The 25943-nt window shown below is 37.9% G+C and overlaps 1 protein-coding gene across 17 annotated transcripts in view; it reads left to right on the top strand.

Annotated features, from left to right (window-relative positions):
• PAM (peptidylglycine alpha-amidating monooxygenase) overlaps positions 1-25943 on the top strand; it is a 338929-nt gene that overhangs the window by 132283 nt on the left and 180703 nt on the right. For all 17 annotated transcript variants that reach the window (XM_049871501.1, XM_049871531.1, XM_049871520.1 and 14 more), the window contains 2 exons: positions 20763-21232; positions 22218-22338. In XM_049871501.1, coding sequence (XP_049727458.1) covers positions 21144-21232; positions 22218-22338 — 210 coding nt within the window. In that variant the 5' untranslated portion in view covers positions 20763-21143. The remainder of the gene's footprint in view (positions 1-20762; positions 21233-22217; positions 22339-25943) is intronic.

The raw sequence follows: 25943 nt of genomic DNA on the forward strand, positions 1-25943 counted from the left end.
GCCATTTGAAAAGAAATAACATGGCATTTCAGTGGTAATAACTAGACTGGGTGTACATTGTTTTTAAATAGAAATATAAATACTGTCATGAGTTAGTTGAATCATGAATGGAGATTTTTTTATCTGCATGATTTCTTCATTGTTTGAGAGCCATAAATTTATAATAATAGAAATTCATGTGAATTAAATAATGTGAAGCAAATTTTTTTAAAATAAAATTTGTGCATATATTAGCTTTTTAAATTCTACTTCAGAAGAATCATCGTCCAACGAGGTAGTACACATAATCACTCTACGTTGGAGCAAATACTAAATTTTATAGAATCAACTAAGTAGTAATAAACTTGATTACTCATATTGCACCTAGCACTCATATGTATCATATGGCACATTTCATCTCTAAAATGCTTCAGCAACGTTAAGTTACGTTTCTTGTAGATATTCCTGTAAAGAGGCAAATAGTACTAATAAGTCTTTGTCTCATTAAATCCCAAGCATTTAGCTGGGCCTACTATTATATTTTATTCATATGCAGAAGATATTTAACTCCTTTTTGAAATATAAATGCATGTTATTTACCTCCACTCCTGACTTCTTGGGGCAGTTGGTTCTGCAAGCCTGTTCTATATAGCTTCCTTAAGTCATGCTAAACAAAGTTGAGGCTCTGACGTACAGTACCTGTCAGTGCCAGTACCCAATAAATGTTTCCTAATAATCTTGAAATAATGTTGGTAATTCTCTTAGAGTAGAAATTATTATTCCTGTTTTGTGGAGTATATTTCAAAGGATTTAGTTTAAGGTTTTAGTTATATTTTTGCTGAATTACAGTTACTTTTTTACTTCTAGTTTTAGTGTTAGAGTGTTTGAATTTGGTTCTTTTAGTCTTATAATTTTCCTGACTCTTCAGAGATTATAGCGTCTTCCATCTGAAGATAAAATGTAAACAGATTCAGAAAGAACGGAGCAAAAACAGAAAAATGAAAGGAAGATTTTACGTTTTATTAAGAGAGCTAAATGTGAAACAAGAACTTAAATCTCTGTAGTGCTTTAGTGGTCAGAATTTGCTGAGTTTTTTTTTTTGTTTGTTTCTAACAATAACCTTTCTGTAAAGTATGTATCAAACCCCCCTGGTAATACAAGAGGGAACCAAAGTTCAGAAATGTGAAGTGACTTGTTCAGGAATCAGTCCCTAAATTGGGACTTAGACCCAGGATTTCTGGTCTTAAGTCCAAGTCCGCACTCTCCACATTTCCGCCTGTTCCCCCAGAATCCACTGAGTGGGGGTGATTTGGAGAGCGGCCCACAGTTACTGGCAGGAAGCAAATACTGGGTGATGTGGAATGAATAATATATCTCACATTTGTATATTACTGATTTTAATTATGTGTGGCATGAAATAAATTAATTTAAAAGCATTACTGAATCAATAATAGTCTTTATGTATTTTCTTAATAAATATCCTCTTTTTTCATCAAGATAGCCTGATGCTTAAATAGCTCCTGCCCTGAAGTCAACCAAACCCACGTTTCATTCCCTGCTCTACCTCTCCTGGCAACGTGATCTCAAGCAAGTTCCTTAACCTCTCCATGCTTCTACTTCCTTATCGTAAAAGGGTGTAAGACTAGAACAGAGCTCATATGTGAGAATTAAATGAAATGATAAATGAAAAGTACTTGAGACACTGCCTGGCATTAGCAAATGTTCAGTAACTATTCAATATTAGTATTTTTATTTATTTATTTTTTTATTGTACTTTAGATGAAGGTTTACACTGCAAATTAGCTTCTTATTAAACAATTAATACACATGTTGGTTTGTGATATTAGTTGCCAAGCCCACAACATGTCAACTGTCTCCCCTTCTTGACCTTGAGTTCCTCGTTACCAGCTTTCCTGTCCTCTCCTGCCTTCTTGTCCTTGCCCCTGGGCTGGTGTGCCCATTTAGTCTAGTTTTGTTTTATGGGCCTCTCTAATATTTGGCTGAAGGGTGAACCTCAGGAGTAACTTCAGTACTGAGTTAAAAGGGTGTCAAGGGTCATACTCTTGAGGTTTCTCTAGTCCTGGTCAGACCGGTAAATCTGGTCTTTTTTTGTGAGTTAGACTTTTGTTCTATATTTTTCTCCAGCTCTGTCTGGACCCTCTATTGTGATCCCTGTCAGAGCAGTTGGTGGTGGTAACCGGGCACCATCTAGTTGTGCTGGACTCAGTCTGGTGGAGGCGGTAGTACTTGTGGTCCATCATTCATTTGAACTAATCTTTCCCTTGTGTCTTTGATTTTCTTAATTTTCCCTTGCTCCAGACACTACTCACCAAAGTAGGATGTAGAACATTTTCTTTATAAACTATGTCATGCCAATTCAGTAAGATGCACCCCGAGACCATAGTCCTTAGCCCTCAGCCCAGTAATTTGGTCCTTTGGGGAGTTTGGATGTATCTATGAAGCTTCCATGACCTTACATTGGTCAAGTTGTGTCGACTTTCCCAGTATTGTGTACTATCTCACCTGTCACCAAAGTTACCACTTATCTATTGTCTAGTTAGTGACTTGCCTTCCCCATTTCTCCTCCCTAGTGTTCAATATTATTTTAATAATTAATAGTATTATTATTATAATGTATACATCCATGAAATGTGGTTTTAAAAAGGGATTTTCATACTTCAAAGATGGGAACAATTTACCAGGCCATACTGACTTGTGGGTCTTTTTATTTTGGTTAAAATTGGGAAACACAAGCTATTTCACATTTTTTCTGTGACTTAACAACTCAAGTTTTAGTTAAGATATAAACCATGATTAGGGCATATGACTTCAATAATTAGAGAGAAGGCAAATATGATCAACTGGTTGTGCTTGAGCTTCACTTCCTTGGTGTGATACTGCTAGGGCCATGCCCCGTGTGCTCTCTCAGGCCTGGAGGATCATGGGGCTCCACTTGTTTTGGTTCTCCTTTTCAGTTCTGGGATATATTACAAATCACTATGGGAAGCCTCATAAGGAAGATTAAAAATTGGGAAAGAGCAAGCCACTCAGTAGCCCCTTGTTAAAAGAAACCACTTCTTCCTAAGCTCGAGACACCAAGAAACAGTTTCATAGCAATGAAATAAATTCACCAACTGTTTGTGCAGCAATATCAAAGAATTCTAACAAACATAACAATGCTTTGATCCTTTTCAGCCAGAAGAATAATTTAGCTCTTCATTGATAGTTCATGGGGAATTTGGAAACACTGATCAAAGAAAACTATTATTATTGTAGACTAGAAATTAAATATCTCAATATAAGCCATTTGAGCACATTGTACTTCTTGTAATGGTGAATTGCATATTTAAAAATTCAAATGGTCTTCTTACGATTACATTAAATTTTATTGTAGCTTCTATACCCTAAAATAAAAGACATTAGAATGTTTTTAAGCAACTGTCTTCCTTTTGTTAATGGCCTTCAAATTATATAGTTGAGACAGATTGAAAGGGCAGTGCGTAGTGTACATTTTGTAGATTCCCCCTAGGTTATTATAAACCCAATCAAGCAGAATTATATAAAGGAGAGAATGTTTTGATATTCTTTCATGATCTTTAAGAAAAAATTCCCATGAGTTTTCCAATTATATAATAGCATTATATGATTATAGATTTCACTTTAAGTACTGTAATTATACAGCTGAAAGGCTTGAAGACAAGATAGCAAAACTTCTGTTATAGAAGGGGGTGTGTTTATAGGCATTTTATTGTAAAGATTTGAACATTTGAAATGGAAAATATGAGAATCGTTTGAAAATATGCCTCTGCTGTGGGAGAAAACAGTTCTGTGTGAGTAGCACAAGAAGCAAAAGATAATGTTGAATAATAATCTAGACATTTCCTATAGATTTTTCCTTATTAAGTGAACAAACAAACAAAAAAACCCAAACCCACTGCTGTTGAGCCAATTCTGACTCATAACGACTCTATAGGATAGAGTAGAACTCATAGCAGCCCTACAGGATAAAATGGATCTTATAGCAAGCCTATAGGATAGAGTAGAACAGCCCCATAGGGCTTCCCAGGCTGTAAATCTTTACCAAAGCAGACTGCCACAACTTTGTCCCATGGAGCAGCTGGTGGGTTCGAACCACCAACCTTTGAGTTAGCAGCTGAGCTCTTTAATCACCATGCCACCAGGGCTCCTTTATTAAGGAAAATAATACTTATTTTGTAACTACATATTCTGGATCTGAGCCAGGTTTGGTTAATAGCTCCTGCCTCAGAATTCATTGTAAGGTGTTTAATACAATAAATACCAAAATGATCCTGGGATAACAGTGGCTAAGGATGCATAATCATAAACAGGGGAACAAAATTCACAATGAAAGATGACATCTCATAAAAAATGTTTTGGTTGATTATAAGAAAAACAGAAGTTAAAGCAGATCCCCTGTGTTTGACCCAAACCCATCAAAGCCCAGTGCCTGGCATGAAAAATTTGCACCTAAATACCTGTATCTCTCCTTCCCTTCCTCCATTCTACACCAGCTGCCCCTTAAAAACAGAGAGGTATAACTCAAAGACCCACAGAAGAGCATTACAAAAGGTTAATGCAAAAGATCTTTAAATAACTAAATCAGTGTGTCCTTTAAATACCCAGTCAGTGGGGTTCACACTTTATTGGCAAAAGCAAACAGGCATTTGAAATTTTGTCAGGACAAAATTTGTTGGTTTCAGACAGCTCCTAAAAAACCTCACTGAAGAGGTAGAAGAGAGTTTACTAATTCCTGAATGGTGTATTGTGGAACTTGTCTATAAGTCTAGGTTCTTGTCTGACTTGGTCCGTGAGTTATGGCAGAAACCACCGAGGCTCTCCACTTCACTAAAAGGCTCTGCAAAACAAGACTGAGGTCCTATTGCCCCACCCAACAAGAATGTTTAAAGAAGGAAGGAAGGAAGGGATGGCTGCAGAAGTCCTTTGTGCTCTTCTGAAACTAAATTCTGTGTGACATTCTGAACTTATAAATAAATAAGATACCTGATGGGCAAATGAATAGAATTCAAAGGAGCCGTTGTACCTCTCTGACATCATCAGCAATGGTTAATGCTTTCCTATGCAGTTCACTTGTCTCTTGAGAACTTCCCATTGCAGTCCTTAGAGGTGAAAGATGTGGGCTGTTTGGAACACAGGGATCTGTTTTATCTTACAGTAAAATATGCTAGCACCAAATTTAGATACATGTGTTATGAAGTAACATTTGTATTAGTCAAAGCTGAGAAATTTAATTAAGAATAATGACTCTTGTTATTTTCCCCGTGGAAGTATTTACAGGACTGAGCAATTTGATGACTAATGGACATATTTAAAGTGTGTCTGGTACTGATCAAGGAGAGCAAAAATAAAATAAAATAAAATTTGTTACTGTTGGCAAGTTCTTATTGCAGTAGAATCATATGCTGAATGGTACCTCTGAGATTTTTTAATGTATATATTCTAATAGCGATCCAGCCAATTTTGACTTGCAAGGGAAGGATACTTCGTAATGGCTACATGTTAGAGAAGTTGAGCCCCAAACAAATCCACATGTACAAAACGCTGTTGAATTTGGTGGGTCTTGCTAATGGAAAGAGTCTTAAAAAAAAGAGGAAACTTACTATGTCTAGTATGGCAAACCCTGCTATACACAGGGCAAAGTTTACTTTCCTACATAAAGAAAGAGTGTACCTGAGGATCAAAACACAAATGACTTCAAGGGCATCAGTTGGCAATGTTAATGTGCAAAGCTGAGCAGGTTTAAAAAAATAAAAAAGAACAAACAACTATACAAACTAAGTGCTGAATGGCAGTTAAAATAACTATTCTTAGCCTCAAGGCCTGGGAGTAAATAGAGAAAGGGGGGACTGTGGCGCTCCACAGATTGCTGGCTCTTTCTAAAATGGGAGACACTACTTGGCTCAGCTATTTCTTGTCACGTGGAAATGTAGGCGTGATGATGCCAGGTTTTAGAGATCTTCAAGAGATGTGGAAAGTCTGGATTTGATGTAAAGTCTTTTCATTTTGAAATGCTCACTCAGAATTTAAATACAGGGAGAGGAGTTGGGAAAAACTCTTACAGGCCAAACCTACTTTTGGATCAATTTGACCCATAGTCAGGACCTTCAGTTTGTCCCTTCTGAGTTAACCGAGTCATGTTTCTAAGATTGTAGAGGAAATGTTAAGGCTTTCTAGCATACATATGAATAAGGAGCCCTGGTGGTGTAATGGTGAAACACTGGACTGTTAACCAAGAAGTCAGCTGTTCCAACCCAACAGACCAGTGACAAAAAAGACCTAACCACCTGCCCCCGTAAAAATTACAGCCTAGTAAATGCTATGGGGCCGTTCTACTCTGTCATACAGGGTCACTGTGAGTCAGAATTGACTTGGCATCATACAACATCAATAACAGTATATGAATAAAGAGCCCTGGTGGCACAATGGTTAAGTCCCCAGCTGCTAACTGAAAGGTTGGTGGTTCTAACCCACGCAGCAGCTCTGCGGGAGAAAAGACCTGACAATCTGCTACTCTAAAGATTCAGAACCAAAGAACCAAACCCACTGCCAGTGAGTCAATTCCGACTCAAAGCGACACTATAAGACAGAGTAGAACTACCCCATAGAATTTCCAAGGAGCACCTGGTGGATTTGAACTGCCAACCTATTGCTTAAAAAAAAAAAAAAAAATTTTTTTTTTTTTTTTATTAGCAGCCATAATTTTTAACCATTCAGCCACCAGGGTTTCTACTCTAAAGGTTACAGCCTAGGAAACCCTATGGGGCAGTTACACTCTGTCACATAGGGTTGCTATGGGTCAAAAATCAACTCTATGGCACTTAATAATAATAATGGTATATGATTGGAAAAAAAAAGATGAGGTTCCATTGTATAGCTGAGTAGTTAAAAGCTTGAGATGTGGTGTCATATTACCTGTGTTTTCATCCTGGCTGTGTACCCTGGGCAAGTTGCCTAATCTCTCTGTGTCCTGGTTTCCAACTCAGTAAGATGGATGGTAATTGTACAAATTTCTTAGAGTTACCATCAGGATTCAGATGAGCTAATGTATATTGAAGTGCATATTGCAGTGCCTAGCACAAGGTAATTGCTCAATAAACATAAGTTATTATTATTTTACTGTAAAATGATGTTTGAAGAATTTCCTTCTTTGTTATACTTGGGAAAAACATCCTCTGTGAATGCAGAGGGTCTGTTTTATGTTCAAGAGTATGGGTTAAGAGCACAGATTCTGGAGTCAGCTGTCCAGAATTTAAATCCTGGTTCTACCACTGTGCGACCAGAGCAAGGTAGTTAGTTTTTCTAAGCCTAAGATCTTTCATCTATAAAATGGCTCAAAATTTTAGGTATTCAGTTGGATAATATGCATAGAGTACTTTAGTCTAAAGTGTTTGGCATGTGAGTCAATACGTGTTACTTGATGTAATGATATTATTTTCCCAATCTTTAGAAGTTCCATATTTACGAGGACTTTTTATTTTAGCCATTTACATCTCGTGTATGTATTTGAAAGAAATGACATCACATTTGAAATATAAATTGTTTCATTATAGTGAACCACATTATAACAGTGGTTCTCCTGTAGGGAGTGATTTTATCCTCAAGGGGATATTTGACAATGTCTGGAGACATTTTTGGCTACCATGATGGAAGAGGCTGCTGCTGGCATCTCTTGGGTAGAGGCCTTGAGTGCTGCTAACTTCCCACCACGCATAGGACAGCCCCCCACAGCAAAGAGTTATCCAGCCCAAAATGTCAACATTGATGAACTTGTTAAATGTCATAGTGATGAGATTAAGCAACTCTGCGTTATAGCTATATAACCCCCATAAAACATAATTTGTGAAATTCTTGCTAAGTGAAAGAAGGGGAACTTTTCATTTTTGAAAACATCACCTAACTCATAGATGCTGTTATTAGGTACCATCCAGTCATTTCCTACTCATAGCAACCCTATGTACAATAGAATGAAACACTGCCCAGTCCTGTGCCATCTTCACAATCGTTTCTCATAGATAGAAGTTAAGATTGATATCTATAGAACCACATTCAATAAGATATTTTAAAACATAAATACCCTTATTTTCTTTTGATTAAAAAAGTAATATAAGCTTGTGAAAATTAAAAGACTTCAGAAGCATATAAGCAGAAGTTGAAAGTACCTCTTATTTTTCCATTCATCCCTATAGAAAATGATTGGAAATATAATAGTTGAGTTATTTTGATTCAGATTTTTAAATGCATATGGAAAAAATGGCGTAGGTTGTTTTTTTTTTTTTTTTTTTAAATATAAACAGAATTACAGCTTTGGCTGGTGATCTCCTTCTGAAAATCAGCCAGTGAAAACCCTGTGGGCCACAACAACCCAATCCACAGCCAACAAACAGATCATGGGGATGGCAAAGGACCAGGTAGTTATTTCGTTCTCTTGTGCATGGAATCCCCAGAAGTCAAGGGAGGACTCAATAGCAGCTAACAACAACAGTTCTTGCACTGTTCTGTAATTTGCCTTTTAGAAATTGTCTTCCTCTTTCCTTCTTTAATAGTTCACCAAAGGCATTAGGTGGGGCAGAGCAAGGTAGGTGTTCAGGAGGGGTACATGGCATAGGTGTCAGCACAAACAGGATGAGGAGAGCATTCACATATGTAAGCACCCCGGTGTAGACTAAGAAAGGCTAAGTGGAATAAAGAGCACAGAGAGAAAGGCCTGAAATAGGATTTGGGAGCCCAGATCATGGAGGGGGCAAAAATCAAGGAAGTGCTCAAAGAATACTGAAGTCATGTCAAAAGGATACAAAAACTGGCTTAAAAGGACCAAAATTGAGACAGTTTGAATGTCAAAATAATTAACATTAGTAACAGAGGGTAACCCTTTGAATATACTAAGAAAATGAGTCCATTATAATATAAACAATTAATGAATAAATTCAGTGTGATGAGAAACAGAATGTTTACAAAGTCAAAAAGAATGTCTCTACACATACAAAAAAAGATTACTTACAAAGGAGAAAATAGTAGCTTTGGAGTAGAAAAACCTGGAAGATACCATCTTAATAAAATGATCAAAATTAACATCATCAGTAACAAGACAAATCATAATTGTGTGCCACTCATAAGATACTGTAGTATCCACCAAGATGATCCTACCTCCTGATATTCATACCCTTGGGTAGTCTTCTCCCAAGTTGAGCTCTGACCTGTGTAACCAATAAGATATTATGGAAATAGTGGTATGTGACTTCTGATGCTAGGTCATCAAAGATATTGCTCACTCTAGGATAAGTCAGCTGCCTATATTGCGAAGACACTCATGTAGCCTACAAACTGATGGAGATAATGTTTATTGTTTTAGACTGTTAAGTTTTGGGTTACTTTGATCGCAGCAGATAGACATAACGGATGCATTGAGAAGAACACAGCGTCACTGTCATGATATTCCTGCCAGAGACACATAACCTGAATCTAATCCTGATGAAACGTAAAACAAACACCAAATGAGGGACATTCTACAAAGTAACTGGACTGTAATCTTCAGAGGAGTAAAGGTCATAAAAATCAAGGAAAGCCTGAGGAATTGTCCCAGACTGAAGGAGACCAGATAATTAACAACTTTACATACAATGCATTTTTTCTGAACTGAATTGCCACAGAGAACATTATTGGGGCAGTTGCCAGGGTTTGGAAGTTTAGAATTGAAATGTGTCAGTGGAAACCCTGATGGGATAGTGGTGAAGAGTTACGGCTGCTAGGAGGCGGAGGCAAGATGGCGGGATAGACGGACGCTTCCGGCGAGCCCTCTTTACAACAAAGACGCGAGAAAACAAGTGAAACAAGTATATTTGTGACAAGCTGGGAGCCCTGAGCTTCAAAGGCAAACTTAGAAAACAAACCGAGGGGCCGGGGGAGGAGGAAGAGACCATTCAGAAGCAGAGAGGAGTTACCGGACCTGAATCAGGGGGGACCCTCAGGCACCATTCCCAGAGCAGTGGCAGCGGCAGCGGCAGCGGCAGCGGTGGGCTGCTACTAGCATTCAGCTGCAGTTTCCTTAGGGAGAAGCAGCCAGCCACACAGCCGAATCAGACCTCTGGAACCTGAGGAGAACGGCACTCTCGGCAAAAGCTAAGTATTTGCATACATTTTAACGCACCCCCCCACCCGCAAACCAGCTTTAGCGGCAGAATTCCCTGGGCCTGAGATAGGCCCTGTTGAGCACCTAGAGCCATCCTGCCAGCCTTTGGAAAGGAAAAAATTTGCATCTGGGGGAAAAGATAATTTGCTAGCTCCACTTTTTTTTTTTTTTTACTAACCAGGGGAGCTCAGGACAGAAGCAGCTCCTGTCCAAGCATAAACCGTCCATGGATTTTGAGCAACTTTCTCTTCTGCATGGACCTGTGTGGGCCTATTTCGGGAGAATAGGCCCCTGTTGGCAGACTCCAACCATTTCAGCTGTGCAGTGGAGAGGTGGATGTTTGATGTTTGACATTGCTTTGCCTATTAAACAAGGTCCTCACCTACCCACATCAGGGACCTAAGGACTGGCAGCTCCACTCAGGTCATCCAGCCACCCGCAACAGGGGTCCAAAGATAACTAGTACCTCCGAGTTCTTACAACCAAAAACTTTAGGTGCCCATGGTTCCTCTGCAGGACCCACCCACCTGCACACTCAAGGGAACAGGGATACACTTTCCTGAGAGACACTCGGGGTTGGTTCTCAGCCCCTTGCCTTGTTCAGAGCATGACCCCCTACTGCAATCAGATAACAGTATATATGCCAATCACCCCTGCCCCTGTTAAGACTGTAGGACAGAGCCTGTGCCAAACACTTGATGATCAGCTACCTGGAAACCTGAGCTGGATTCATACAAAAAAACTGAATGGACTCCTAGACTGATACACCTGATAACAGCTCTAGCCAGCTGGGGACAGGATACCAGAGCTCCAAAGGTGAAAATAATCAAGCTAGGTCACTCAAGCCACCCATAGGGGTACACCAAAACAAAACAAAGCAAGAAGCTACAACACAGTAAGCAAGCATAAACTAATACAATAACTTACAGATGGCTCGTTGACAAGAGTCAGTATCAAGTCAAATAAAGAAACAGACACTGATCACCTCAACAGGCTCTCAAAACAAACAATCCAGGGATCTTGTAGGTGAAAGTGCATTCCTTGAATTACCAGATACAGAATACAAAAGTTTAATATACAGAACCCTTCAAGACATCGGGAAGGAAATGAGACAATATGCAGAACAAGCCAAGGAACACATAGATAAAGCAACTGAAGAAATTAGAAAGATTATTCAGGAACATAATGAAAAGTTTAATAAGCTAGAAAAATCCATAGACAGGCACCAATCAGAAGTTCAGAAGATTAACAATAAAATTACAGAAATAGAAAACTCAGTAGAAAGTCAGAGGAGCAGAATTGAGCAAGTAGAAACTAGAATTTCTGAACTTGAAAATAAATCATGAGGCAGTAATATATTTGAACAAAAGTGACATAAAAGAATTTTAAAAAATGAAGAAACCTTAAGAATCATATGGGACTTTATCAGAGAAATAACCTATGAGTGATTGGAGTACCAGAACAGGGAGGGATAACAGAAAATACAAGAGAATTGTTGAAGATTTGTTGGCAGAAAACTTTCCTGATACTGTGAAAGATGAGAAGATATCTATCCAAGATGCTCGTCGAACTCCACATAAGGTAGATGTTAAAAGAAAGTTACCAAGACATATTATAATCAAACTTGCCAAAACCAAAGATAAAGAGAGAATTATAAGAGCAGTGAGGGATAAACGAAAAGTCACCTACAAAGGAAAGCCAATAAGAATAAGCTCAGATTACTCGGCAGAAACTATGGAGGCAAGAAGGCAATGGGATGACATATTTTAAAAAATTGAAGGAAAAAGATTGCCTGCCAAGAATCATATATCCAGCAAAACTGTCTCTTAAATATGAAGGTGAAATTAAGACATTTCCAGATAAACACAAGTTGAGGGAATTCGTAAAAACCAAACCAAAACTACAGGAAATACTAAAGGGAGTTCTTTGGTTAGAAAATCAATAATATCAGGGGTCAACCCAAGACTAGAACACTGGGCAGAGCAACCAGAAGTCAACCCAGACAGGGAAATCCAAAAAACAAAGCAAGATTATAAAAAAAAAAAGCTCAAAACAGGATAACAGCGATGTTATTATTAAAAGAAGACAGCATTAGAATAATAGAGGGACTAAAAAATGTAATCATATATGGAGAGGAAGATACGGTGATACAGAGAAATAAAAGTTAGGTTTAAATTTAGAAAAATAGGGGTAAATAATAAGGTAACCACAAAGGAGACAAGCTATTCTACTCATCAAAATTAAATACAAGAAAAAAATAGAGACTCAGCAAAAACAAAATCAACAACAAGGAATATGAGGAAAGGACGATATATAATCTACTCAGCACATAAAATTAAGTGGGAAAAAAAAACTGTCAGCAACACACAAAAAAAGACATCAAAATGATAGCACTAAATTCATACCTATCCATAATTACCCTGAATTTAAATGGAATAAATGCACCAATAAAGAGACAGAGGCAGAATGGATTAAAAAACCAAATCTGTCTATATGCTACTTACAGGAGACACGCCTTAGAGACACAAACTAAAACTCAAAGGATGGAAAAAAACATATCAAGCAAACAACAATCAAAAAAGACCAGGAGTGGCAATATTAATTTCTGACAAAATAAACTTTAAAGTTAAATCCATCAGAAAGGATAAGGAAGGACACTATATAATTAAAGGGACAATACACCAAGAAGATATAACCATATTAAGTATTTATGCACCCAATGACAGGGCTGCAAGATACATAAAACAAACTCTATCAGCATTGAAAAGTGAGATAGACAGCTCCACAATAATAGGAGGAGACTTCAACACACCACTTTCTGTGAAGGACAGGACATCCAGAAAGAAGCTCAATAAAGACACGGAATATCTAAATGCCACAATCAACTAACTTGACCTCATAGACATATACAGAACACTCCACCCAAGAGCAACCAAGTATACTTTCTTTTCTAGTGCACATGGAACATTCTCTAGAATAGACCACATATTGGGTCACAAAGCAAGCCTTAGCAGAATCCAAAACATTGAAATATTACAAAGCATCTTTGACCATAAGGCCATAAAAGTAGAAATCAATTACAGGCAAAGCAAAGAAAAGAAATCAAACACTTGAAAACTGAACAATACCCTGCTCAAAAAAGACTGGGTCATAGAAGACATGAAGGATGGAATAAAGAAATTCCTAGAATCCAATGAGAATGAAAACACTTCCTATCAGAACCTTTGGGACATAGCAAAAGCCGTGCTCAGAGGCCAGTTTATATCAATAAATGCACACACCCAAAAAGAAGAAAGGGCCAAAATCAAAGAATTATCCCTACAACTTGAACAAATAGAGAGTAAAAAAAGAAACCCATGGGCATCAGAAGAACACAAATAATAAAAATTAGAGCTGAACTAAGTGAAATAGAAAACAGAAAAACAATTGAAAGAATTAACAAGACCAAAAGCTGGTTTTTTGAAAAACAACAAAATTGATAAACCACTGGCCAAACTGACAAAAGAAAAACAGGAGAGAAAGCAAATAACCCAAATAAGAAATGAGATGGGCGATATTACAACAGACCCAACTGAAATTAAAAGAATCATATCAGATTACTATGAAAAACTATACTTGAACAAATTTGAAAACCTAGAAGAAATGGATGAATTCCTAGAAACACACTACCTAACTAAACTAAGACAAACAGAGGTAGAACAACTAAATAGACCTGTAACAAAAGAAGAGATTGAAAAGGTAATCAAAAAACTCCCAACAAGAAAAAGCCCTGGTCCGGACAGCTTAACCGCAGAGTTCACCATTACTACTAAAGGTATTTCAGAGCATAGAAAAGGACGGAATACTACCAAACTCATTCTATGAATCCACCATATCCTTGATACCAAAACCAGGTAAAGACACCCCAAGAAAAAATTACAGACCTATATCCCTCATGAGCTTAGATGCAAAAATCCTCAACAAAATTCTAGCCAATAGAATTCAATAACATGTCAAAAAAATAATTCACCATGACCAAGTGGGATTCAAACCAGGTATGCAGGGATGGTTCAACATAAGAAAACATTTAACGTAATCCACCACATAAAACAAAAGATAAGAATCACATTTTATCTATTGATGCAGAAAAGGCATTTGACAAAGTTCAACAGTCATTCATGATAAAAACTCTCAGCAAAATAGGAATAGGAGGAAAATTCCTCAACATAATAAAGGGCATTTATACAGAGCCAACAGCCAACATCACCCTAAATGGAGAGAGCCAGAAAACATTCCCATTGAGATCGGGAACCAGACAAGGATGCCCTTTATTAGCACTCTTATTCAACATTGTGCTGGAAGTCCTAGCCGGAGCAATTAGGCTAGATAAGGAAATAAAGGGCATCCAGATTGGCAAGGAAGAAGTCAAAGTATCTCTATTTGTAGATGACATGATCTTATACACAGAAAACCCTAAGGAATCCTCCAGAAAACTACTGAAACTAATAGAAGAGTTCAGCAGAGTATCGGGATACAAGATAAACATACAAAAATCAGTTGGGGTCCTCTACACCAACAAAAAGAACATCGAAGAGGAAATCACCAAATCAATGCCGTTTATAGTAGCCCCCAAGAAGATAAAATACTTAGGAATAAATCTTACCAGAGATGTAAAAGACTTATACAAAGTAAACTACAGTACACGTCTGCAAGAAACCAAAAGAGACTTACCTAAGTGTAAAAACGTACCTTGCTCATGGATAGAAAGACTTAAGATTATAAAAAAGTCTGTTCTACCAAAAGCGATCTATACATTTAATGCAATTCTGATCCAAATCCCAAAGACATTCTTAAATGAGGTGAAGAAACAAATCACCTACTTCATATGGAAGGGAAAGAGGCCCTGGATAAATAAGGCAATTACTGAAAAAGAAGAACAAAGTGGGAGGCCTTACTTTACCTGATTTTAGAAACTATTATACCGCCACAGTAGTCAAAACAGCCTGGTACTGGTACAACAACAGATACATGGACCAATGGAACAGAATTGAGAACCCAGACATAAATCCATCCACATAGGAGCAGTTGATATTTAACAAAGGCCCCAAAACAGTTAAATGGGGAAAAGACAGTCTTTTTAACAAATGGTGCTGGCATAACTGGATATCCATCTGTAAAAAAAATGAAACAACACCCATACCTCACTCCACGCACAAAAACGAGCTCAAAATGGATCAAAGACCTAAATATAAAATCTAAAACAATAAAGATCATGGAAGAAAAAATAGGGATGACGTTAGGAGCCCTAATACATGGCATAAACAGTATACAAAACATTATAAAGAATGTGGAAGAAAGCTAGATAACTGGGAGCTCCTAAAAATCAAACACCTATGCTCATTCAAAGACTTCATCAAAAGAGTAAAATGACTACCTACAGACTGGGAAAAAGTTTTTAGCTATGACATTTCCGATCAGCATCTTATTTCTAAAATCCACATGATAGTGCAAAAACTCAGCTACAAAAAGAGAAATAATCCTATTAAAAAATGGACAAAAGATTTGAATAGACACTTCACTAAGGAAGATATTCAGGTAGCTAACAGATATATGAGGAAATGTTCGTGATCATTAGCCATTAGAGAAATGCAGATCAAAACTACAATGAGATTTCATCTTACTCTAACAAGGCTGGCATTAATCGAAAAAACGCAAAATAACAAATGTTGGAGAGGCTGTGGAGAGATTGGAACACTTATACACTGCTGGTGGGAATGTCAAATGGTACAGCCACTTTGGAAATCTCTTTGGCGCTTCCTTAAAAAGCTAGAAATACAACTACCATAGGATTCAGCAATCCCACTCCTTGGAATAAATCCTAGAGAAATGAACCTTTACTCGAACAGATATATGCACGTCCATGTTTACTGCAGCACTGTTTACAATAGCAAAAAGATGGAAGCAACCAAGGCACCCATCAACGGATGAATGGATAAATAAATCATGGTATATTCACACAATGGAATACTACGTGTCGATAAAGAACAGTGATGTATCTGTGAAACATTTCATAACATGGAGGAACCTGGAAGGCATTATGCTGAGTGAAACTAGTTGCAAAAGGACAAATATTGTATAAGACCACTATTTTAAGAAGTTAAGAAATAGTTTAATCTGAGAAGAAAGCATTCTTTCGTGGTTATGAGAGGATGGCGGGTGGGAGAACGGTATTCACTAATTAATTGGTAGATAAGAACTACTTTAGGTGAAGGGAAAGAGAACACACAATACAGGGGAGGTCAGCACAACTGGACTAAACCAAAAGCAAAGCAGTTTCCTGAATAAACTGAATGTTTCGAAGGCTAGCATAGCAGGGGCAGGGGTTTGGGGACCATGATTTCAGGGGTCATCTAAGTCTATTGGCATAATAAAATGTATTAAGAAAACATTCTGCATCTTACTTTGAAGAGTGGCGTCTATGGTTTTAAACACTCGTAAGCAGCCACCTAAGATGCATCAGTTGGTCTTAACTCACTTGGATCAAAGGAGAATGAAGAACACCAAGGACACAAGGCAATTACGAGCCCAAGAGACAGAAAGGGCCACATGAACCAGCGACTATATCATCCTGAGACCAGAAGAACTAGATGGTGCCCGGCTACAACGGATGAGTGCCCTGCCAGGGAACACAACAGAGAACCCCTGAGGGAGCAGGGGAGCAGTGGGATGCAGGCCCCAAATTCTCATAAAAAGATCAGACTTAATGATCTGACCCATACTGGAAGGGCCCCGGTGGTCATGGCCCCCAGACCTTCTGTTGGCCCAGGACAGGAACCATTCCCGAAGCCAAGTCTTCAGACATGGATTGGACTGGACAATGGGTTGGAGCGGGATGGTGGTAAGGAGTTAGCTTATTGGATCAGGTCGACACTTGAGACTTTCTTGGCATTTCCTGTCCGGAGGAGAGATGAGAGGCTAGAGGGGCGATATGGACACGAAAAAAGAGAGAGTGAAAGGAGAGAGCAGGCTGTCTCATTAGGGGGAGAGTAATTGGGAATGTGTAGCAAGGTGTATATGGGTTTTTGTGTGAGAGACTGACCTGATTTGTAAACCTACCACTGAAAGCACAATAAAAATCATAAAAAAAAAAAGAGTTTCGGCCGCTAATCAAAAGGTTGGCAGTTCGAATGCATCAGGGGATCCTTGGAAATCCTATGGAGCAGTTCTCTGTCCTATAGGGTTGGTGAGTTGGAATTGACTGGGGTGCAACTGGTTTGGTTTTTTTGTTTGTTTTAATGTGTCAGTGTGATTATTTTGACTTTGATGGGTGTATGTGATTATGTATGAGAATGTACTTGTTTTTAGTAAATATACATTATTTAGTAAAAACACATTCAGGTGTGATAAGGCATTAGGTCAGCAGTTTAGTTTCAAATGGTGAAGGAAAAAAGTTCTTTATTTTGTACGTGCAACATTTATATAAGTTTGAGATTATTTAGAATTTTTTAAAAATTAGAGAAAAAGAAAAAAAGTCATAAAATATGGCCTTACCTATAAAAATAGACCTATCTTGTTCTTTATGAAAGGAATGCAGTTTTTCAGCTTTTGTAATTAATCAAATTTTTTTTACCTGATTTCCTATTGGAAACCCTGGCGGCCTAGTGGTTAAGTGCTGCGGCTGCTAACCAAAGGGTCGGCAGTTGGAATCTGCCAGGCGCTCCTTGGAAACTCTATGGGGCAGTTCTACTCTGTACTATAGGGTTGCTGTTTGAGTCGGAATGCACTCGACGTTACTGGGTTTGGTTTCGGTTTTGGGCATAAGCTATAAATTATTCTTACCCGCAGCACTTACGGATATGTAAGCAGAATATTTGCCTTGTATTACAAATAAAATATTAAGTCTGGATCTGCATCTTGAATCTTGAAGGCAGAGCCTTTATTACTTGTTCTTCAAACGAAACCTCTGCTGCCCCCTTGGGCTCCTTTGGCCTTGCTGTTCCCTTCGTCTGGGGCGCTCACTGTCCAGCTCGCAGAGTGAAAACCCAAACCATCCTCCATGACGCCACTCAGTAGCCGCCTCTTCCGTCGAAGCCTGCTTTTGCCTTTCTCACTCTGTTTTTTTTTAAATCCTTCTTATGAAGGTTAAAACGATCTTTCCTTCCTCAGAATTCCCTGAATCCTCTTATAGTACACTCTTATAGGAATACTACATTCTAAACATTGTTGTTATTAGGTGCCGTCGAGTTGGTTCCGTCTCATAGTGGCCCTATGTACAACAGAACAAAACGCTGCCCGGTCCTGCGAGCTTCTCATGATTGTATAAATTGTATAAAGTCCTGATTTCTTTAACCCACTGTATTCTCTTTTAGTTTTTTTTTTAACCTTGTAAAATCCCAGCATGTATTACAACACCTTGTACATAGTATAAAATAAGTGTTTGCCTTTTTTTTTTTCTTGCACGAGTGAATGAATGATCTCAGGAAAATATATTTTGAGTTTTTAAAATCGTAAGTAAAGAAAAGTAACATTTGAATATTATATATTCCACAGTTATCAGGAAATTGTAAAATAAATGGTTAGGCAAGTTTTTTTTTTTTTTTTCTCATAATTTGTATGTTGTCTTTACAAGGTATCAAGAACCAGAAGCAATTCAAAGACCAATAATCAGCTTTCATTTCTGTAAGACCTTTTGTTCTCTTCATGGTGGAAAAAATCAACTTCACTTCCATCTACGACTTAAATTCCCTTTTCTGTTAGTAGATCGTTTAGGAACTTCAAAGATAAATAAAATTAATCAAAGATAAGTGGAATTTTGTTCAAAGGCTAGAGTGTGTTCTTGTTAGAGAATTTTAACACTGAATTTTGTTTTCAAGTGTTTATATTAAATATCAATTCTCCTTGCCAACTGGAAGAAGGACTGTCCTGGGATCCTGTTCTGCATTAAATAATAAAATACAATCCCTTCAGATATATTAAAAAAAAAAAAGCTTGGAGAATATCAAGTATTGTCATTTGACAGGATTATGCTTTGTTGCTGGCAGAGGCAATAGCATAGCCTTCAGGCCAATTCTTTCTCTTCCCCACAAGGAGTTCTCTTTCCATTATCCACAGGATAAGGACAAAACTGAAGCTTTTTTTTTGTTGTTGCTAAAAGCTAAAACAGCAAGCCAGAGAGAAAGTTCAAACAAATATTATCAGTCTTTTAAAAATGTCATTGCTTATGTAAATTAGCTGTAGAACTTGGGTGCTGGTGAGCCTCCAGCACTCTTGGATTGGTTGAATATTCAATCGCGTTTTATTTATATTTGGTATACAGTATATTTCTTCTAGAAAGCACCTGACCATGAAGGCTTCTCATTTAATTGGAGGTTAGTCAGTACTTTTTTGTTTTGAGTTTTTTCTAGTAGCCTTAGTATTTCAAGAGGCTAACTTAGAGAATCATGTGTTATTTTGGAGCTCTTCTGTGTGAACTTACTGATTTTTTTCCTCCTGCTATTTGATTGTAAATTTACTTGGTAAATGGATTTTTTGGGGATTCCCCAGTGATGTTTATAAATACTGACTAAAAACTTGAAGAAATCTCTTTTCTTTGAGTTATTTTTCATACTGTAAATGATACGTTTTTAAATAATGCCTTCTAACTCCAATTTACAAACATGATACATAATCTGAAATATAATAAAAACAGCCTTTAAAGTCAAAATATGCATATTTTGAATTTTAGCCTAGTTGAGTCTTCTTCATAAAATGTTGAGATGTTACACTAGTTCTGGATGGCCTTTTATTTATATTAATACGAAATTCTTGATCATATCTTTTAGAGATAAAATCCAGTTTGGGGCCAGCGGTTGATGCCCTCTACTGTTTCTCATTCTGTTATAGATTTCCAAACTTTATTTAAGAAATAATTTCTTCTGGGATGCATGCCTTATGAGCAAGAAAGTGTTACTTTGTGTATCACATGCAGGGTTTCTAAATGGGCATTTATGTTCCATATACAGTACCCTGTTAACTGTGGATATTTTGCTTGTTTGCCTAAAATAATTCTGAGCACTTAAGCAATCACTTTCCTGATGATCACTGTAAGTTCGGGGGGTGAGGGGTTACTCCTTAGATCTGTAGCTCCGTGATGCATGTGTGTGTATAAACATGCCTTTGTTCTCTAAGTCGTTTTCTATCTGATTACTATTGTACCCAAGTGCTTTGTCTTCCTCTCTTCGTTTTTTTTTTCTTCCTTCCCGTATGCCTTAGCCTGTCATTTGTGTGAATAACTTTGTTTACATTCAGCAGACGTATTAAATGCATTTTTAGTGATAGAAGAGAATGATAAATGAAGTAAGAAAAAGAAATACAGAGCAGAGCTTGGGGTGGATGTGAGGGGAAAGGGGGAAGAAGTGGGAAAACAGAACGGGAGAGTGAGTGTGAGGGAGGAAGAAAGAGCAAAAAGCATTAGGGGCAATGAGATTTGTGAAATTTTGGAGGCTGGTCGTGGGGGAGGAAGATCAACAGACCGGCATTTTCACCCGGCTTGGGCTCAAGCTTGTGAAACTACTGATGTATTAAAAAACCTCAACCGGGATTTGCCGAGGACAAATGCTGTAATGTGTTAGTCATCCATTATCTGCTTCTATTTTTGCAGGTTCTGAATGATGACTGACGCGGGTTCGTGTGATATCCCTCACAGTCCCTGTCATTCCGGAGTGATAAGGAACCCACACGTCTAGCCCCAACACCAGGGCAAAAAAAAAAAAAAAGCAGCTTTGGAGAGAGGAAAGCTTCCGCTTGTGGACTGGACAAAAGTGCCGCCTTCTCACGGGTTTCTGCCTGTGGCTCCTGATCTAGACACCTCGCTTGGTCCTGCTCGCCGCTCTCGCAGACAGATGGTGTGTGGCCGCCGCAGGACGCCCGCCGCGCCCGGGCCATGAAGTAGCGGCTGCTGGCGGCACCGCTGCCCGACCGCCGGCCCAGCCCCGCGCCGCGCTGCCCGTTCCTCTCCCGGCGGGGCCGGAGCGGCGTGGTCATGGCTGGCCGCGCTCTTAGCCTGCTAGTTCTCCTTGTTTTACGAAGCAGCTGTTTGGGTTACAGAAGCCCACTTTCTGTCTTTAAGAGGTGGGTGTCTTTTTTTTTTAACAGATGAAATGTCGTTTGGGTGTTTTCTGTGCATGCTGTTTAGAAATGTAATCACTTCTTGCGTGTTGGAGAAATACACGAGGTTGATTTACTTTGCTGAAACCACTTGGAATTTTAGCACAGCAACTTGTTGTAAAGTCCCCCTTATAGAATAAGCCCATTGTATTTTTTTTTTTATTGTAGCCGGGCTGCCCTGGCATTCAAAACTCCAATTAGAAGTTGTGATTTCCAATACTAATCACTCTCTCTTGGGGAGATATTTCAGAAGCTGCAACCCAGTCGTTTAGACATGAATGCCTTGTTGTTTATAACAGCTTGAAGAAAGAAACATCAAGACAGATCAGTGGTGGGGAGAAACATCATGGACTGTAATAGCTCACAAGAAAACATTGAGCTGTATACACACTCCTCATAATTACCATATTAAATATTTATGGTCTTGTACATTTGTAATTCACATTGCAGCCCTTTTTCCCTTCATACAACTCTGCCTGGCAATTTTATTGTTTTTCTTTCTTTTTCCTGGGGGGGGGGTCGTTTCTCACTAGTAATATTCATAAAATCATTACAGATTTTTTTACAGAGTTATGATTACCATTTCTACCATTAGGAAATGGGCACATCTGTAATCATTTCTAATTGATTAACACTATGTCTTCATTCACTAGTAGCGAAAATATTTTTTTAAGAATTTTTATTGAATTGAGGTTTAAATGTAGCCCACTTGCCTGTTTTGATTATATTTTGTTTACCAATTCAGTATATATTGTTCTTGGACTAAAGAACTTAGAAAAGTGCAGTTCTGAGTGTGTTTTAGACCACTGTATGATCAACACATCTGTGGGGTTTTCTTCAGGTTTCAATCAATAATCTTTAGTCTTAAGATCATAGAATTTCCTTTCTTTCCTTCTCATGGTAAGATTCCATTATGCTCAAGGATATTGAATTTGTCTTCCTTTTTAAGGTTTAAAGAAACTACCAGATCGTTTCCCAATGAATGTCTTGGTACCTCCAGACCAGTAATTCCGATTGATTCATCAGATTTTGCATTGGATATTCGCATGCCTGGGGTTACACCTAAACAGGTGAGAGGCACTCTGTATTTCATTATTCATTTGTTCTATATACATTTTATAATTAAATCAAGGAAACTGCATTTATAGCAGTAGTAACGTCTTTAAAAGTAGGCATTTGCTTTCAAGACTGCTCAGGTAGGGCTAAAATAATTGAATACTCTAAAGACGAGGTCAAGGTAAATCATTCAGTTAATTTTTGTTTTTTAATTTTGCTCATATTGCATTTGTGCTATGAAATGGAACTTAAAAAATTTACTTCTTGAGATTCTCAGTGGAGTGATATCCTCTGTAATGCAGCATGTAAGTATGTACTAAACTATGAAAAACTATTCTAATAAAAGGCAATGATATTGAGCAAGCTATATCTAAGAGAATTTCTTCCTTTAAATTACTTTCTCTGGAAGCTACAAGTTGGGAAGTAAAAACAAGTGGTTCATTGCCAAGAATTTGAAAAACAAAGCGTTCCACACTTTAAAAAGTTAGGAAAACTGTTCATACAGGTGGTTGTGACTTTTCTTTAGCATGTCTTACTCGTTATAAGATGTATATTTTGAAGAAACAGTGGGAGAGCTCATACAAATGGGACTCAAGAGCATTTTAGGTAGAACTAGGGAAGAACTGGGGAAAAGCTAGGGCTTTTCTTTTCCAGTTTTAGGTACACACAAGAAGCTCAAACCCACTGCTATCATATGTGCAAGGTGTTTCATTAAGCATACAAAGACCAGAATTAATTATGCTTCGCAGCCATGCAGTGCAGGAGGATTTATGTATGTCATTAGAAGATAGTCTTCTCCCTTTGAAGAGCTGCAGAGCCAGGGAAAGGCCTGGATATTGTGGAGCTGCAGTGGCTGATGACTCATTGTTGCAGATAACATTTTTTTTTTTTTTTTTTTAGTATTAAGAAAATAAGAGTATTCTTCTGGGAGAGAATTTCTTTGACATTAATATTCAGAAACTCTAGAAAGCACACTGTTTTTTTTTTTTTTTTTTGAGGGGGGTGGTTGGGACTAAGAATAGACATTCATTTACTTGAAGACTGTATGATTTAATTATCTACAAATAACTATCACTGTAAAAATGACCCTCACCTCACCACCCCCAAACAACCATGCAGTTAACTTTTTTATACTTTCAGTTGTTAACATCCTGGCCTGTAATTTCATAAACTCCTTGTTTAGTATTTAGCAAAAAGAGGTGTGATGAGATTGGGAGTAGGAGAGAAGAAAGACAGTTGCTCACTTATACGATATGCCTCTTCTGGTCTCTTCTTCTTTTTTTTTTTTTTTAATATGTATTTGCTTAAACTGAGTTTATATTGTTGTTAGTTGCTGTTGAGTCAATCCTGAGTTTATATTCTTTTTAAAAAAATTCACTAGTTGGTCTTTAAGTATATCTTTGCCCCAGGAGAGGAGCCCTGCTGCTGCAGTGGTCAAAGTGCTCAGCTGCTAACCAAAAGTTCAGTGGTTCAAATCCACCAGCCCCTCTACAGGAGATAGATGTGGCAGTCTGCTTCCATAAAGGTTATAGCCTTGGAAACCGTGTGGGACAGTTCTTCTCTGTCCTATAGGGCGGCTATGAGTTGGAACTGACACAATGGCAATGAATTTTTGGTTTTGGGTTCCCCCAGGAATATCCTTATTTTGTCAAATAGTCATTTGTTGCAGATCATTAGTATTGTTACTTTTTTCTTTTCATTATTTAACAATAATAGCATTTAAATTATTTAACAGTCATAATTTTTTTTTTTTTAACAATAGTTAATCATGTTGGAGTCAGTATTCTCAAAAAGAGTTTCTAAAGGGATTCATTATTAAGAAAATGCAGAGGTACTCCATTTTCATAAAATCGGATATATTTATTCATATTTATAATCTTATAATTATCAAAATAACTCCCTGGAAAAAGAACATGCATTGGTGAAATTACCACTTTTCATTTTGCATTATCTATATTCAGCTTTGCCTCATGCGGTGGACATTTGCTGATTGCTTCCCAGCATACAGTTCCTCCTTATTCCATCCCTGAAACCATGTGGCTCCTAGGAGCTGTCTACTCTGGCTCCAGAGGTGGAGCACGTGGGCTAGGATTAGCATATTACTGCATCCCGCCTCCCCTTTCATGATGTTTGGTTCAATAGAAGGTGTGTGACCAAGAACAGTTCCATCAAATCTTAAAACTTTTGTTGAGACTGCTTTTTTTTGCTGCATGTGAACAGGGAGGCATTTAGTCCTAGGGTCTGCCAAGTTCTTTAGGAGAGGCATGCCTGGACTAAAACTAATGTGATAGAAGGCAATGCTGAGAGACCGAAAGAATGTAGATTTTTTGGTGATGTCACTACTTATAGAGTCTTCAGTTATATGAGCCTTTCTTGTTTCAGCCAGATTGAGTTGTCTGTCTTATTTGCAACTGATACTACCTAACTGGCTAAGTGACTCCGTTGCTCTGCCTGGTGAGCTCAGAACTGGTTGTTGAATGTTTCTTCTACTTTCCACCATCACTGTCTGTTAACTACATGCCGTGGGCATTTATTGACTTGATCTGACTGATACATAGGTAACCTTCATGAGAAATTGTAGTTATACTCCATATCAAGTAAACCTGGGGAGAGATGGATACAGACCCCCAGAGCGCCTTTCTTCCTAAACTTGGTGTTTTAGATGAGAAAGACCCAGAGCTGTGATATTGTAAGCAGTTTTGTTTCAGGAAGTATTATTTTCTTAAAATACAGATGTGTCTAGAGTTAACATAGATTCTTAAGGAGAAAGGAGAAAAAAAAGCCAAGGAAAGAAAAATGAAAGAAATACTAGAGAGAAGAAACAAAATGTAAAAGGGTATAAAAAGAGTTAACCAGAAAATCAGCTAAAAAAAAAATAAATAGAATGCTCAAGATCATATATAAAGGCAAAAAATTCAGGAATAACTAGATTATGAAAAACAGAACATGAAAAAAAATCTAAGAAAAAAGAGTAAGGAAAATGTAAGAAGAAGGACAGACATTAAGAAGTTAAAATGTATTTTAAACAAGGGTAGAAAATTAAGAAGAGCAGCAAAATTTAAAGAAAGAAGAAACTGAGACATGAGAACTTTAGTTGATAATTGAGGCAGACCAAGTTCGTTAAAGAGATATATTAATTCAAGAAATTGTTTTATAAAGTACCTTGGAAGTGTCACCAACAGTGAAAGATACATCAATTAATGTGATGTAAATCCTTTCCTTGAGAAACTCAGACTGTTGGGCAGGCTTGGGTAGAGGAACAAGCAGACATAGAATTTTAAAAGTGGAGAGAGCCTTAGACATAATAAAGATTGTAAACTAATTTTGCAGAGAAAACACAGGCCTAGGTTAGAGATGTTGTTTTTAGGTGCTGTAGAGTCAATTTTCTACTCATAGCTACCCTGTGTCGCTCCTTGGAAACTCTATGGGGCAGTTCTACTCTGTCCTATAGGGTCACTATGAGTCGGAATTGACTCGACGGCACTGAGTTTTTTTGAGGTTAGAGACTTATCCAAGGAAACCCAGCCAGACCCAGAGGCCCCTGAGTTCCTGTCCATTCTGCCATACTACAGGACCTCAGTGTAGCCATTAAAAATTCTCCCATTAAATCAGATTGTGA

Source organism: Elephas maximus, chromosome 2 (genome assembly GCF_024166365.1).
Source record: "Elephas maximus indicus isolate mEleMax1 chromosome 2, mEleMax1 primary haplotype, whole genome shotgun sequence".
In the NCBI taxonomy this organism is placed as follows: domain Eukaryota; kingdom Metazoa; phylum Chordata; class Mammalia; order Proboscidea; family Elephantidae; genus Elephas; species Elephas maximus.